Source organism: Gouania willdenowi, unplaced genomic scaffold (genome assembly GCF_900634775.1).
Source record: "Gouania willdenowi unplaced genomic scaffold, fGouWil2.1 scaffold_332_arrow_ctg1, whole genome shotgun sequence".
Lineage (NCBI taxonomy): Eukaryota > Metazoa > Chordata > Actinopteri > Blenniiformes > Gobiesocidae > Gouania > Gouania willdenowi.
The window spans coordinates 994,775-1,011,320 of NW_021145094.1; the positions used below are offsets into that span (position 1 = coordinate 994,775).

At 34.9% G+C, this 16,546-nt stretch overlaps 1 protein-coding gene across 1 annotated transcript; it reads left to right on the forward strand.

Moving 5' to 3' along the window:
• Positions 1-690: 690 nt before the first annotated feature.
• On the forward strand, positions 691-9,776 carry LOC114459637 (histone H2A.Z). Its single transcript, XM_028441822.1, has 5 exons — positions 691-836; positions 946-1,023; positions 1,141-1,254; positions 6,784-6,913; positions 9,635-9,776. The coding sequence occupies exons 1-5, from the start codon at positions 834-836 to the stop codon at positions 9,694-9,696; spliced, it is 387 nt and encodes a 128-aa protein (XP_028297623.1). The 5' UTR covers positions 691-833; the 3' UTR covers positions 9,697-9,776.
• The last annotated feature ends 6,770 nt before the right edge of the window (positions 9,777-16,546 follow it).

The following is a 16,546-nucleotide window of genomic DNA, read 5'->3' on the forward strand; positions in this document are numbered from 1 at the left end:
ATTTCAACATTATTTAGCCTGTTTTCAAAATACATATTTTTGTTTTGTTCACATTATAGAATAGTTTGTTGATAAAACCAGGTTCTTATTTTTACTTATTTTATAAAAAAGTAAATATAAAAACTAAACTAATCCTCCCAAAACAAAACCCCACAAAAATCAAACATGCAATAAAAAAATGAATATAAAAACAAAAAAGTACAAAAAAACACCAAACATAAGTAAAAAACAAAGTAAAAAAGTAAAGAAAGCAATACATAATAAAAAGCAAATATAAAAACAAAACAACAAATAAATATATAATAAAAATAAACATCAAAACAAAAACAAGAAAATAAGTAAAAAAGTAAAAATAAAAATCTAAGATATGATAAAAAAAAACAAATATAAAACAAAACAAAAAACAAATATATCATAAAAAAATATATGCAAAAACAAAAAATAAGTTAAAAATGTAAAACAAAAGAAATATATAAAAAAAGAAACACATCTAAAAACAAAGTACTAAAGTTAAACTAATCCCAGTGGTTAATGGGACTAAATAGTTGGAGGACAAACATGATGAATTATTGACTGTAAATTATTAACAATAAACTGCTCCAAACAAAGGAAGCTTCTGTCTTTAAAACTACATTACCCAGGAGCCATCTGGACTGGACTCTTTTTAATTGGCAGTCGGCTTCGTAACGCTGCCACGTACCAGCCTGTGATTGGCTGAGGGTTTAGGTTCAGCGTCCTCCCCGTTTAAAGCGAGCGATGCTAAAGCTAAGCTAACGCTAAGCTAAGCTAGGGCTGCAGTGTGTTGATCTGGCGGAGCTGAGGAGACCTCAACCATGGTGAGTAGGACACGGTCCGATAGCACTGTGCTAGCTGCTCTTAGCATTAGCATAGCGTTAGCATGCTAGCTAACGGAGGAACCACCGTGTGTGTGTGCTCGTGTTCCAGGCCGGAGGTAAAGCCGGGAAAGACTCGGGGAAAACCAAGACCAAAGCGATCTCCCGCTCCCAGAGAGCAGGACTGCAGGTAGGTGTGTTAGTTAGTGTGTTAATATATATATATATATATATATATATATATATATATATATATATATATATATATATATATATGTATATATGTGTGTGTGTGTGTGCGCTACAGTTCCCGGTGGGTCGCATCCACAGACACCTGAAGTCCAGGACCACCAGCCACGGTCGGGTCGGAGCCACTGCAGCCGTGTACAGCGCTGCTATCCTGGAGTACCTGACCGCTGAGGTAGGGCTACCACCACCAATTACATTTCAATTACATCCTCAATTATCCATGTCTAAGTACTACTTACTCAGGGTTGGGGTCGGTTATAATCGTGTAATTAATAATTACAATTGTGATGTAATTATATTTGTATTAGAATAAATCTTGCTGTTGTAATCATAATTGAATTGTAATTGGGTTCAGTTAATTACAATTGTAATCAGGGTTCCCGCAGGTCCTTAAAAAGTCTTAGAAGGTTTGAAATTCATCTAAAAATAAGGATTTAATTGTCATTAAATCAAGTCTTATATTTGAATACATAATAAATATGATTGTAATTAGTCTCACATTTTAAAATAAATGCCAACATTTGTTTAAAAAAATAAAAATGTAAATTTAATGAATTGCCTGGTGAATGGTTTTTATTTTGTTGTGTTTTTATAGATTTCTGTCTGTTTGTGAGTTTTTAGTGATTTTGATTATTTTAGTCTGTTTTTTTTTTGTGTGTGTGTGTATTTTTGTGTGTTTTCTGTGTGGTCCGTCACACACTCTAACCCTGTGTAAATGCCATTTATTCCCCCAATTGTATTTACTGTGAAGTTGTGGTTAAATTTAATTCCAAATGGCAAAAAAGTTTAAAAAAAAAGTTGAATTTAATTTGACTATTGTAATTGTCATGGAAATGTTATTTTATTTATTTATTTTTAAATGTCTGTACCAAGGCATAACAAAGTGGGCTGAACATTCACTAAGGCATAAAAAATGTTTAAAAAAAAAAAAATCACACAAATTTTGCAAATAAGGCATAAAAATGGGGCAACTTCAATTTTTCTGGGGTAATTATATCATAAGACCCTAAAAACTAGTTCAGATATGATGAGCACAGGCATTATAAATAATAAAAATGGGAAAGGCAAAAAAAGTCAACATTTTGGAATAAATTTTTCTGAGCTAAAGCGATCATATGACCCTTACAATGTTTATTAGGTGATTTATTTCAGGCCCAGTAATTGTGATTAAATGTAATTAACTTTCAGGGGAAAATAATCATTGTAATTAGTCAAAATGCTAATCACGTAATCATAATTCAGAACGCTACACTAACTTTACCAGTGGTTGCACCCTTTTTTTGAACGGGTGGGGTGGTGGGGGTAGTGTACAGCAGTGGTTCCCAACCAGGGGTACGTGAACACATTGTAGGGGGTACGTGGAAACATTGATGAATCTATTTCCAACATGCTGAGTCATGTTTAAGCCTATTTCAGACACTGTACATGCTTAACCAACAGCTTTTCCACTCATTGACAATAAACTGCATTAATGAAATAAACAATATTGTGGCCTTAATATCCTACTAAATTGTTACCAACATGTTATGCACATTACACAAACTTTAGGTAAATATATTCTCTGCTATACAATAATTGTAATGCACAAAATTGATATTTAGTGTGTGTTACACATTTTCAAGCTATTAATATGTAAATAAAACAGGAAAGGTTACTAAATTGTAGTGATGAAGGGGTTCTCCTAATCTGAAGAGAGGCCTCAGGGGTACATGAGACAAAAAAGGTTGGGGAAACACTGGTGTACAGCGTAGCCACACATGCTGATGAATAGTTGACTTAACTAACGTACCGTAGTTTTATATGAAGTAAAGATTGACAATGACTTGAGATATATTTTCTAAATGTTTTATTGTCATTAAGTTTTTCTGCAACAATCAGTGGCTGAAATAACAGGTCATTTATTTTATATCATTTTAAAAGAAGACGTAACATTTTTTAAAATAACATCAAAGCATAACAACAGGTTACATATATATTCTGTTTTATTATTGTACAGAAATGCTGTACATGAATTAAGTTAACAGTAACATAACCAACTCATCATCTGCATTGTTTCACCATGAATTATTTATTTATTTTATTTTTATTTATTCAGTTCATTTCCGACATGGTTGCAATCACAGAAATTCACTTTGATATTCAGATACATTATATACAGTTAGAATTATATGCTAATTACTCATTTCATAAAACATACATATTTAACCTGTACATTGGTGGTTAAATGAATCTGTTCCCACACAATTAAATATGTATTTTCTTCCAGAAATAGTGTTTTTGTTGGTTTAGTTTCTTAAAACTTAAGGTTAGTCACAGGTGCAGGAAAGTTGATGGTCTGTAGATGTTGTAGGAATGTGCTGAGTCATTGTACAACCTCGATTTATTTTACGTTAACAAATAGTTTTATCATTATTTTATTTGTCATTAATCATTAATAACTTCTGTAAAAAATAACTATTTATTTCAATAGTTTTTTAAAGCTATAGGGAGCCATTGTATAAGAGTCAAAGGGCCACATTAGGCCCCAGAACCACAGGTTGCAGACCACTGCCCTGGGAGAACCACAGCTGAACATCTGTCCTGATTCTGATGTGTACGATCTATTGCTGAGCTCAGCACGTTCTTCATTTTTACTGCTGCTCTCAATGTGAGCGTGAACTCAGTGATCGACTGGTTATGTCTGGCTCTGTTCATAGCCCATTCCAAAGGAGCACATTGTGTTTATACTCTGCACACTCACCTGCAGCCAATTGTAATGACGTGACTGGCCGTTATCACAGTTTCATTGGCTTTAATGGAGGTCATAGTAACACGCCAAAAACAAACACACACACACAAAGAACGCACTGTAATTGAGTCGTAATTAAACTTGGATGCGCTGCACAGGTGCATGTGTGCGTGTGGTGCACAGTGACAGTGGACCATCTGTAGAACTGGAACATGATTCCTCAGTTTTTCATCACAATTAAATAGTAATTGACAGTTTTAAAATCAATTATCAATGATCAATTACCATTTAATTATGATTAAAACAACAAAAGTCTTGTCATAATGGTAATTAGTCATCAATTCCAATTGTAATTGAACCCTGGTGTAGTAGCTACTTGGCTACGTTGATGGGTTATTACAGGTCTGAGGGGCTCAGCTTTCACTGACGTACCACTTTATAATGTATATTTAATGTCCATCAATGCAAACAGTTCATCTATAAACATCTGCACTACACACAGTATACACACAGACATATATAATATAATAGATATATATGTGACATGTTTAATTTAGGCTCACAATTGTCTACGCCCATGAAATGTCCATTACACGTGGTACTATCTTGTTATTGACATACTGTAACTTATGTACTCTATTACTGTATTATTGCACTTCAGATCATCCACTTTGACCTGCAGAAAAACAAATGATTATTGTGTAAATGACTAAATAATCCAGCAGTAGATTTATCTCTAATTAACCCATTTTAATGAATTATTTTGAGGGGAATCTAGCTGTAGATTAATGTAGTTTTCTTTTGTTTATATCACATGAATTTGAAAATCGTGGGGGAAATTTGACAATTTGTCACAATTACACAAAAGTGGACCAAATCAAGAATTGAACTGATTAAAAACTAGGGCACAATGATGATAAAATTACAATTTTTCCAAAAGCCCACAGCTTTCCTGCAACTTCGCTACAAAAAACAAATATGCGGCCGCTTATCGTTATTTTAGCGCTTGGAGTTGCTACGGAAGTAGCGGAGGATGTACTATGGCTATGGCTTTGTGCCATAGACATGTATACGTAGACGCCGCATCGACTGCTGCCGGCCTCTAGAGTGGTGCGTCTATGTATATTATGTCTATGCTTTGCGCTGCTTACTAGGAACCTACGAAGAAGAAGAAAATGCCTTCTGTTTTCAACCAGTGCCGGTAGAAACATTCAGTGGAGTCGTGTGTGTGATAGAAATACCTAGATATTGGCTAAGGACGTGTAAAACAGAACGTCGCTTCATAAGAGTGCACATGTGGGAGAACAAACAGGAAGTACACAATGTGATTACATACAGTATGTACGTTAATGCTTACTGTTTTTATGAAATAAATATGTCTCCATGACAGGTTGATGTTGTGCACGTTAACATTCCTTAAGTTCAGTATTGTTGTATTGCACTTGTGATTAAAAACTGTTTTTATTCAGGGTATGATCAGTGTATCAGCTAAAATAATAAAGTATTTGCATGTCTGCTCAATATGTATTTATAAATGGTAGAAACAATTAACGTAATTGTGAGTAAAGTATGTTTAAGGCTGAAAAAAAAATTGCGACTTTTGGAAAAATGTCCTGTGAAATCATACGTTTCAGCGTAACCATTACTAAAAATACTCCTGGAGAGACTAATAATTTATAATAATTCTGTATTCTTCATAATCACCTAATGACTGCACATCTATTTCATAAATCTGTTCTACTATAATAAGATTTTTACCATCTCATAATTATGAGATAGTAAAAAATGTATTTGACTTTACTCAATCATAATTAGGGATGCTTTGATCAGGTTTTATGTTGCTGATCACTGATGCGATCACATGGATTGATTGTAGATATGATGGGTGCTATAGAGAAACCCTGCAGGGACAATACAGCATCTATTCAGTTATGGAACAACTGTATCTTACCTGTTATTAGTAACGATATTTAAGGCTAAATAGTGCAGAAAATCAATATTTATCTGCAACACTGACTTTATCATGTCAGGTAACAAAATCAGAAGTTACTAAATCATTAATACCTGAGAACATGGCTTAGCAAACCACTTAGAACTTCTGATTAATAAAATAAATCATAGAATGTTGCTTCACATGTAAAATAAAATAGTAACAACATAAATATCAGTGTCTAATGTCTATGATTTGTTGAGAAACATTGTGGGATGATTTTCATCCTGTTGTTGGAAATGGTTCCTCCTGAGTTCACCAGTATGGCTCTGAGTGGTAGATGATCATCTCTGGTGGTGCTACTGCGGCAGGGTTTGTTCTGCCACCAAACGTTCTCTGTTAGCTTCAGGTTCTTGGTTTGAATCCCTCTGAGAGTCTCTGTCATCAGACCTGGTTGGTTGGTTGGTTGGTTGGTAGGTAGGTGTGTTAGTCCTTCCTCACAATAAAATGTCTTTGTACCTCACATAGGAAAAGAATATTACCTTCACTTTGCATGAAACTCATAGTTTCAGATACTCTAAAATAAAAGTATGAAGTGTGTATAAGTAAATATTGATTCATCATTATTTAATGATCATTTTCTCACGTTGCCTCTATGTGATGGTGGCCAAACTGTAGAAGGACTTCTTTTCATTGTCAGCAGATGTTGAGGTGACCTTAGTTGTCTTCACACCATCATCTGCTACAGAACCTTTGGAGAGTAGACACGTTCAGACCATCACACAGGGGATGGTTGGTTGCACTGTGAAGATGTCAAAGTCAACCACGTAGATACCCAAGCAGCACATGTAGGTCATACTACTGTTTGAAAGAGGGCGGAGCTAGGGCCCTGATACATCATCAGTCATTGTTTAACAAGCAGCTCTCTTCATTATACTGTATATAGTTTATAAATGTGTATAAAACAGATCACTGAGGACCATGAGGAAGAGCTCCTCCTCATTCTCCGCCATCATCATGAGTAATTGTGGGCGTGTCCTCAGGTGTTGGAGTTAGCGGGCAACGCCTCCAAGGACCTGAAGGTGAAGCGTATCACTCCACGTCATCTACAGCTGGCCATCAGAGGAGATGAAGAGCTGGATTCACTCATCAAGGCCACCATCGCTGGAGGAGGTACACACACACACACACACACACACACACACTAGACCATAGGTGGTCAAACTACGGCCCGCGGTTCACATTTGGCCCGTCAAAGCCAAAATAAACAATTAAAACACAAAATGATCCGTCTTACTCCGTCATTGATCTCATCAACACCCGTGGTAACCAAATGTTCCCACGGGTGTTGATGAGATCAATGACTAATCTCCACTTACGCCCACCCTCCCAGCCAATCAACACACAGAACACATGTAAACAAAGACGAACATTAGCAGAGAAAGCTGCATGTAACTATGATGCCTTCATGGCCATAGGAAACCACAACACTCGTTGAATAAACTACATGTGGAACATTAGGACTCAGTCTGTTATAATATCATAATTATGACTGTATTCCTTTGACTTAGTCCTGTGATGCCTGGCATCCTACTAGGTATGGACAGAACATGTAAGATGATGAAGAAAGCAGAGTTAGATTGGTCACCACCATCACACACCCACAAAGAAGAAGAAGAACTTACTGATGGTAGAAGCAGAAACTTAGATATCTGGTCAGACAAACACTTCTTCCACATAATAATAATAATAATCAAAGTAAACTGTTTGTTGATGTTTTATTGTGGGATCACGTGGTGTTGCGTGAATACACCTGGCTCTAAGGCAGCGTAGCGCCTTAGAGCCAGGTGGAGGTTGACGGTGCAAAACCACAGCGCTAACACAGCGATACACATCTACAACAGTGAGTGGCCCAAAGAAAAGAAGAGTTAACAGTGAGTGTTTATTAATGAACGGACAAGTAAATACTTTTGTCTGTTTCTTCTTATTATTTATAAAGAAACTGTTGTAGTTTAAAGGAATAAAACATCCACTGTCACTTTTCCTCCAAACATGCTGCTAATTATGATAATAACCATTATTAACAAATTATGTTGGAGGGTTTTTTCAAGCAATTACTTTTCATTTAACTGAGCTACTTTTACACACACATATATAATGTGTCCCCCCCCCCCCCTGTGCCCATTTCCCCCCAAATAATCCTGACAAATAACACATGTTATGTGTTGAACCAACAGGGAACAAGTAATATTTCATAATAAATCAAAAACTAAATTAAACTCATGATCTGAATTAAAAAACTAACAGGGAATAAGTATCATCATGTTTCATAATGCCAGTATATTTCATAAATAAATCAAAACTGAAAAACTAAATGAAATGATTTACCTGCATAAAAAAACAAATGTAAAAGTACAGAAGTTTTATAAATTTCTTCTTTAGACAAGAAGAAGAATGTATGTATGAATGGGGTGCTGGCCCCACCCATCTGTATATTTTTAAAAGTCCATGTGACCCCTGAGACAAAAAGTTTGTCCACCCCTGATCTAGACCAATGCTGGGACATATAGAAAAACATAGAACCTTCTATCAACACAAAACACACACACGATCACTACAAAAATACACACAAATAACAGACACATAAAATACACACTGAGAAAAAATCATTTAATACCAACACGGGCGACCGTGGCTCAGGTGGTAGAGGGTCGTCTTCTGATCGAGAGGTTGGGGGTTTGATCCCAGTACCTGACTATGTGTCGAAGTGTCCTTGGGCAAGACACTGAACCCTAAGTTGCTCCCAGTGGTCGACTAGTGCCTTGCATGTCAGTCCTGTCCCACTGGTGAATGAGCTGATATGTAAAGCGCTTTGAGACTGTTTCAGTGGTGATAAAGATCTATATAAATCAAGTCCATTTACCATTTTTACCATTTACCATACAAAATGAGATAAAAAAAAACTGAATAATACAAAAATCAGACTAAATGTCACCAAAAACACACTAAATGTCACTAAAAACACACTAAATGTCACTGAAAACACACTAAATGTCACTAAAAACACACTAAATGTCACTAAAAACACTAAATGTCACTGAAAACACACTAAATGTCACTGAAAACACACTAAATGTCACTGAAAACACACTAAATGTCACTGAAAACACACTAAATGTCACTGAAAACACACTAAATGTCACTAAAAACACACTAAATGTCACTGAAAACACACTAAATGTCACTAAAAACACACTAAATGTCACTAAAAACACACTAAATGTCACTGAAAACACACTAAATGTCACTGAAAACACACTAAATGTCACTAAAAACACACTAAATGTCACTGAAAACACACTAAATGTCACTGAAAACACACTAAATGTCACTGAACCACTAATGTCACTGAAAACACACTAAATGTCACTGAAAACACACTAAATGTCACTAAAAACACACTAAATGTCACTAAAAACACACTAAATGTCACTGAAAACACTAAATGTCACTAAAAACACGCTAAATGTCACTGAAAACACACTAAATGTCACTGAAAACACACTAAATGTCACTAAAAACACACTAAATGTCACTGAAAACACACTAAATGTCACTGAAAACACACTAAATGTCACTGAAAACACACTAAATGTCACTGAAAACACACTAAATGTGTTTTGAAAGTGAGCTGACACGTATATAATTGTTTATTGTATTGGGTTAGGGTTATAATCTCAGTACAGACACTGGTTTAAAACCATTATTGTTGTTGGTTCTTAATCATTCCTTCATTGAGAATATTCTTAACCATGAGTTTATTTTTGTATATGATGAATATGAATTTCATGTAATTGTAGGGATATGAATTGATGTAAATGTTGTGTTTTGTAGGCGTGATCCCCCACATCCACAAGTCTCTGATTGGAAAGAAGGGCCAGCAGAAGACCGTCTGAGGGTCCCCACGCCGCCTTTTTCTTACTGCTTCAACACATTGATTAGTTGTGATGTTTTAATAAAGGTGTTAATGACTCTGTGTTTGGAATTAATACATGTGTAGAGTTACAATACACACACATGACTCCAAAACATACACAACAACATACACACAATGACAACAATACACACAAATGACTCCAAAACCACACAACATACACGACAACAATACACACAATGACTCCAAAACCACACAACATACACAAAACGACAACAATACACACAATGACTCCAAAACCACACAACATACACAAAACGACAACAATACACACAATGACTCCAAAACCACACAACATACACAAAACGACAACAATACACACAATGACTCCAAAACCACACAACATACACGACAACATACACACAATGACAACAATAGACACAAAATGACAACATACACACAATGACAACAATAGACACAATGACACAAAACGACAACATAGACTCAATGACTCCAAAACCACACAACACAAACATACACACAATGACACAAAACCACAACAATAGACACAAATGACTCCAAAACCACACAACACAAACATACACGACAACAATACACACGATGACACAAAACGACAACAATACACACGATGACACAAAACGACAACAATACACACGATGACACAAAACGACAACAATAGACACGATGACACAAAACGACAACAATAGACACGATGACACAAAACGACACCAATAGACACGATGACACAAAACGACAACAATAGACACAAATGACTCCAAAACCACACAACACAAACATACACGACAACAATACACACGATGACAAAACGACAACAATACACACGATGACACAAAACGACAACAATACACACGATGACACAAAACGACAACAATACACACGATGACACAAAACGACAACAATAGACACGATGACACAAAACGACAACAATAGACACGATGACACAAAACGACAACAATAGACACGATGACACAAAACGACAACAATAGACACGATGACACAAAACGACAATAATTTATGATGTTTTTATAGTTTTAGGATTGTTATGTTTTATGTTGTTTTTACAGTTTTAGGATTGTTATGTTTTTACAGTTTTAGGATTGTTATGTTTTTACAGTTTTAGGATTGTTATGTTTTATGTTGTTTTTATAGTTTTAGGATTGTTATGTTTTATGATGTTTTTACAGTTTTAGGATTGTTATGTTTTATGTTGTTTTTACAGTTTTAGGATTGTTATGTTTTATGATGTTTTTACAGTTTTAGGATTGTTATGTTTTATGTTGTTTTTACAGTTTTAGGATTGTTATGTTTTATGTTGTTTTTACAGTTTTAGGATTATTATGTTTTTACAGTTTTAGGATTGTTGTGTTTTATGATGTTTTTACAGTTTTAGGATTGTTATGTTTTATGATGTTTTTATAGTTTTAGGATTGTTATGTTTCATGATGTTTTTACAGTTTTAGGATTATTATGTTTTTACAGTTTTAGGATTGTTGTGTTTTATGATGTTTTTACAGTTTTAGGATTGTTATGTTTTATGATGTTTTTATAGTTTTACACTATCTAGTGTTTGCTCTGCACTGAGGGCTGTGATGGTCGTGGCTACAGTGGTGCTGTCAATTACAAATGATAAAAGTACAAGCATAAATCTTGGGAACTTTCTGAATATTTTGATAGAAGATTTGTCAAAATAGAACAAAAGCTGTAGGAGGAGTTAATGAGGAGGCGTCCTGCATCCTAACTAATAACTAAGTACATATGTGTAAAACTGTACATAGAACTGTAACATGGTTCAACAGTTTAAATTCAATTAGTGGCACTTTTGTTGGTTTATGTGATAATAAATGTTCATTTGTTGAATAATAAAACATTTTTCATTTAACATATTTATTTCTCAATATGTGAACTTAGTTTACTAATTTAAACTAATTTTCACTACATTTTTAATTCCATTATCCACAATTTGTAACTTTTAACCAATTTCTGTGGTTTTTAAATCCCATTTCACCTCCTTTTCCACCATTTTTGGTCACTTTGAACCATTTTATTAGTGATTAAAAGCAGGATTTCCATCTTTAAGATGACTATAATAATAATAATAATAAACGTTTCTGGATAACAGTGGATATTATTCAGATGAATAAATAAATGATTTATAGAACCATCATTTTGATGACTTTATAGGAAATCCAAATTCTTTTTTAAATCAGGATGGTAATGCACTGGAACATGGGTAGACAATCCCATATTTGACCATTTTCTCACCAATTTAAGGTTTTGGTGCGTTTTGTCGACTTGTGTGACGACTTGTTCCTGCTTTTGTCGTAAAGTGTCACATTGTTAATTTTACAATATGATCATCCTGCAACATAGACAAAGATCTAAATAAGAATATGTACTGTTATATACAGTATCAGACTGCTTACACTAGTCTATATGCAATGATCAACACTCAGTCAGCAGAGACCATGTGACTGAGAAGTGAAGGAACTCAACAGTGCTGTTTAAAATAGCTCCCGTCGTCATGACAACAGAGTGGTGTCAGAACCAGTGCTGTGCTCATTCATGCATTAGCACAAGTTGATATTCATAATGTATTATTTTCATGTATAAAAACAATCAGAAGAGTCAGGTGAACCTAATATGGATTGATCGTTGAAAAGTTCACATCCTGTTCATTTAAAGTGAAGTGTTGGATGGACTTTATTACATAACACTGTTGTTCATTACTTTATAGATGATTCCCTTATAATAAACATGAGGAATCTAGTACAGCTCACCTGTACCGTCCACTATCAGGGATTTATTTACCTCACACGCTCGTATAATAAAACAGATGGAACCTGAATCTGAATAATAGCCACTGCTATCCAGGAAATTATTTTACAACATAGTATACAGTCATCTTAAAGATGGAAATTATTGTTTTAATCAGAAATAAAATGGGTTCAAAGTGACCAAGAATGGGGGAAAAGGTGGTAAAAATTCTGTCAATATCCAAACCATTAATATAAACTGGCAAATAATGGGCCAGTTTATATTAAACTGGTGACAAATGGTGAATGTGGTTAAGATGGACAAAAAGAATAATGTCATCTGGTGAAAAGAGCCAGAATCAGAGTAGAGGCAGTCACTGTGTAGCACAAACTGGTACCGTTGTGTAGAATTTCTAGTTTAATAGGAACCGTTACAATTTGGTCCCGTGGGTTATCGTGAAACTTCAATTAAAAAGAGCAAATGTTTTCTGTGATGTTTTCTTTAGTACGTTCAGTATTTTTCTGGTCATTTTGTGCATTTTTTATGTTTATTTGCATGTTCAATGTGTTGTTAGAGTCATTTTGTGTTATTTTGTGTATTTTTGTGTTTTGTTCAATTTATTTCTTGTGCTTTGTGTATTTTTGTACTCTTGACAAAATTTTGTGTATTTTAAAGTCATTCTGTATGTTTTTGGATTTGTTAAAAGTTGAAAATTAGAGTGGCCAAAAACAGAGAGAAAATGTGGTAAAAAGGGTTCAAAGTCAATTAATTTAAACTGGCAAATTACAGGAATGACAAATGGTGAATGTGGTTAAATTGTTAATGGTGAAATCTGCTGAAAAGAGGTTAAAGTGACAATAATGATCAATATATGTGACATTAGGTGTAAAAGTGGTAGAAATGGTTTATAAGTGATGAACATGTCTGGAAAGTGGAAAAATGTGTAGAAAAGTCATTAAAATGTGATGTAGAAGTGTCAGAAATAGGAGAAATGTAGCAAAAATACATTAAAAGGAGCAAAAATATGGGAATAAAAAGTGATGAAAATAGGTGAGTTCTGTAGTGTTTAGATGAAGGTCAGTGATCATCTGAGAAGTAGAGAAAACAGCAGCTTTTAAGCAGTATTTAATACAAAATAAGATATTAAAAAATATATCGTTATAGGTGCCTTGTTACTTTAATGTTTGTGTGTTTCACCTTTTCATTTTGAGTAAAAAAACATCTAAAAAGACAGTGTGACTTTGTTAACATGTTTGTTTAATGTTAATGGTACTTGGAACAAGTTATATAATAGCATAACAAACAAATGTATCCTGTTTATCCATTTAGGGGCGGGCTTCATGATTTTAAACAGCCAACGTCAAAGGTTTTATGAAAACATTTTATCATTGTTTATTTAGGTAAAGAGAGTACTTTAACAATCAATAGCTACTGTACTGACGCATGCTACATTCAGACTTGTGTGAGCGTACAAATGCTTTACTGCACACACACACACGCACAGGCACACGCACACACCCACACACACACGCACTAAAAATGTGCAAAATGTTACCATTTACGTTATATCGTCAAAAACATTCCCACCTGTAAGAATATGTCATCCCACAATAGAAATGATAAATTCCCATTGATGACGTAGGCAAGTGTGCAACACACCTGAATGACGTAGATAAGTGATGTAGGCAAGTGTGCAACACACCTGAATGACGTAGATAAGTGATGTAGGCAAGTGTGCAACACACCTGAATGACGTAGATAAGTGACGTAGGCAAGTGTGCAACACACCTGAGTGACGTAGATAAGTGATGTAGGCAAGTGTGCAACACACCTGAGTGACGTAGATAAGTGATGTAGGCAAGTGTGCAACACACCTGAATGACGTAGATAAGTGATGTAGGCAAGTGTGCAACACACCTGAATGACGTAGATAAGTGATGTAGGCAAGTGTGCAACACACCTGAATGATGTAGATAAGTGATGTAGGCAAGTGTGCAACACACCTGAATGACGTAGATAAGTGATGTAGGCAAGTGTGCAACACACCTGAATGACGTAGATAAGTGATGTAGGCAAGTGTGCAACACACCTGAATGACGTAGATAAGTGATGTAGGCAAGTGTGCAACACACCTGAATGACGTAGATAAGTGATGTAGGCAAGTGTGCAACACACCTGAATGACGTAGATAAGTGATGTCGGCAAGTGTGCAACACACCTGAATGACGTAGATAAGTGATGTAGGCAAGTGTGCAACACACCTGAATGACGTAGATAAGTGATGTAGGCAAGTGTGCAACACACCTGAATGACGTAGATAAGTGATGTAGGCAAGTGTGCAACACACCTGAATGACGTAGATAAGTGACGTAGGCAAGTGCGGGACACATGGGCCTGCACCGATAATCAATAAATCAATTAACCGAATGGTAAATGACCCTCGGTAACTTTGCCGAACGCATGCGTATTTGGCGGCGCGCCTGTCGGCTGCAGAGGCTAGCGTTAGCAACGGATATGAAACAGCAGATAACTCAGTCAATTGGAATAATTTCTCAGTGAAGCTGCAGCGTAGTGGTGGGCGATAGGGAAAAATATCATATCACATTTTTTTCTTTGTCAAATCACGATCACGATTTTCATCATTATTTTTTTACATTCAAATAATTTAGACTATTTTAAAGTAGGGATGTAATGATTAATCGTAAGGCAGTTAAAAATCGATTCATAGGTATCACGGTTGATATCGATTTTCTGAAAATTGAATCGCAGTACTTGTTTTAAACAGCAGGGGGCGCTATCCAGAAGTGTAGGCGGCGGGCGGTGTCTGCTACTACTTTCTTTCTGGCTGCCTTCTACTCTGACGTAAATACAATGCAATGATGTTTTTTTTTTTTAAAGTCCAATTGTTAAGACACAAAATACATTTTCAGTTGCACTTTTGAAAAGAAAAAAAACTATTATGCAGTTTTGCATTGTTTATTATAGAACCAGAATTTAAATTAATAAGCTTCTTCTTCATTTGTATTATTCCTTTATTTATTTAATTCAAGATTCATTTTTAGTTAAATTGCATTGTTTTGAATAGTTTATCAAGGAATTCTTTTGACAATGATGAATAAAAATAAAATAGTACAGATTTTTCTAGTTTTTTTCCCCCAAAAAAATAAAGGAATATTTTTCAATCATCATTTGTCTACAGTCCCATCTTGTAAAATAAATCGTGAGAGAATCGTATCGTGAACCCAGTATCGTGAATCGAATCGTATCGGGAGTTGAGTGAATCGTTACATCCCTATTTTAAAGTTATCCACTAAAAAAACAAACCTATTCACCTACTTAAAATCATCGTCCTAAAAGGAATAAAAGATCATTTCAGACAAGTTAATTCTCAAATAATTGTTAAAAATGTATGTAAACAATTTATCAAACTGGTTCTAAGTATAATTAACATCAAACAAAAGGTCTGACATGTTCTTATGGTCACACAGTCTTTTACTTTGTTTAACTAAAGTTGTGTAGCATTAGCATTAGCATCACTTGCTACATAACAAGGCATCATATCGGTCTAGTGATTTCTGCTAGTTTTTGAGGTAACACACTCATATTAATAAAATCATACTTTAAACAGTGTTTGAACTTTGATTCTGAGAACTGGTTGATACGAGTCCTGATGTGATAATTCTACAATACATTAAAAAGATAAAGAAGAGCAAAAAAACAGATCCAGGACATCCTTTATTTATTTTATTCACCTTATTTTAACATTTAACTAGGGATGTAACGATTAATCAAAAGGCAGTAAAAAATCGATTCATAGGTATCCAGATTCACATCGATACTGTGAAAATTGAATCACAGTACTTTTTTTTAAACAGCAGGGGGCGCTATCCAGAAGTGTAGGCAGCGGGTGGAACCTGCTAATACTTTCTTTCTGGCCGCCTTCTACTCTTAAACATATTCATAAATTATTCCTTACCCATTTAGCACTGAAAGGATATCTGTAATATTACGTGAATATCTTTAAAAGTCACGTTTTTCTATTAGCTCTGTTTGCTAGCGTAGCATCTCTTCTTCAC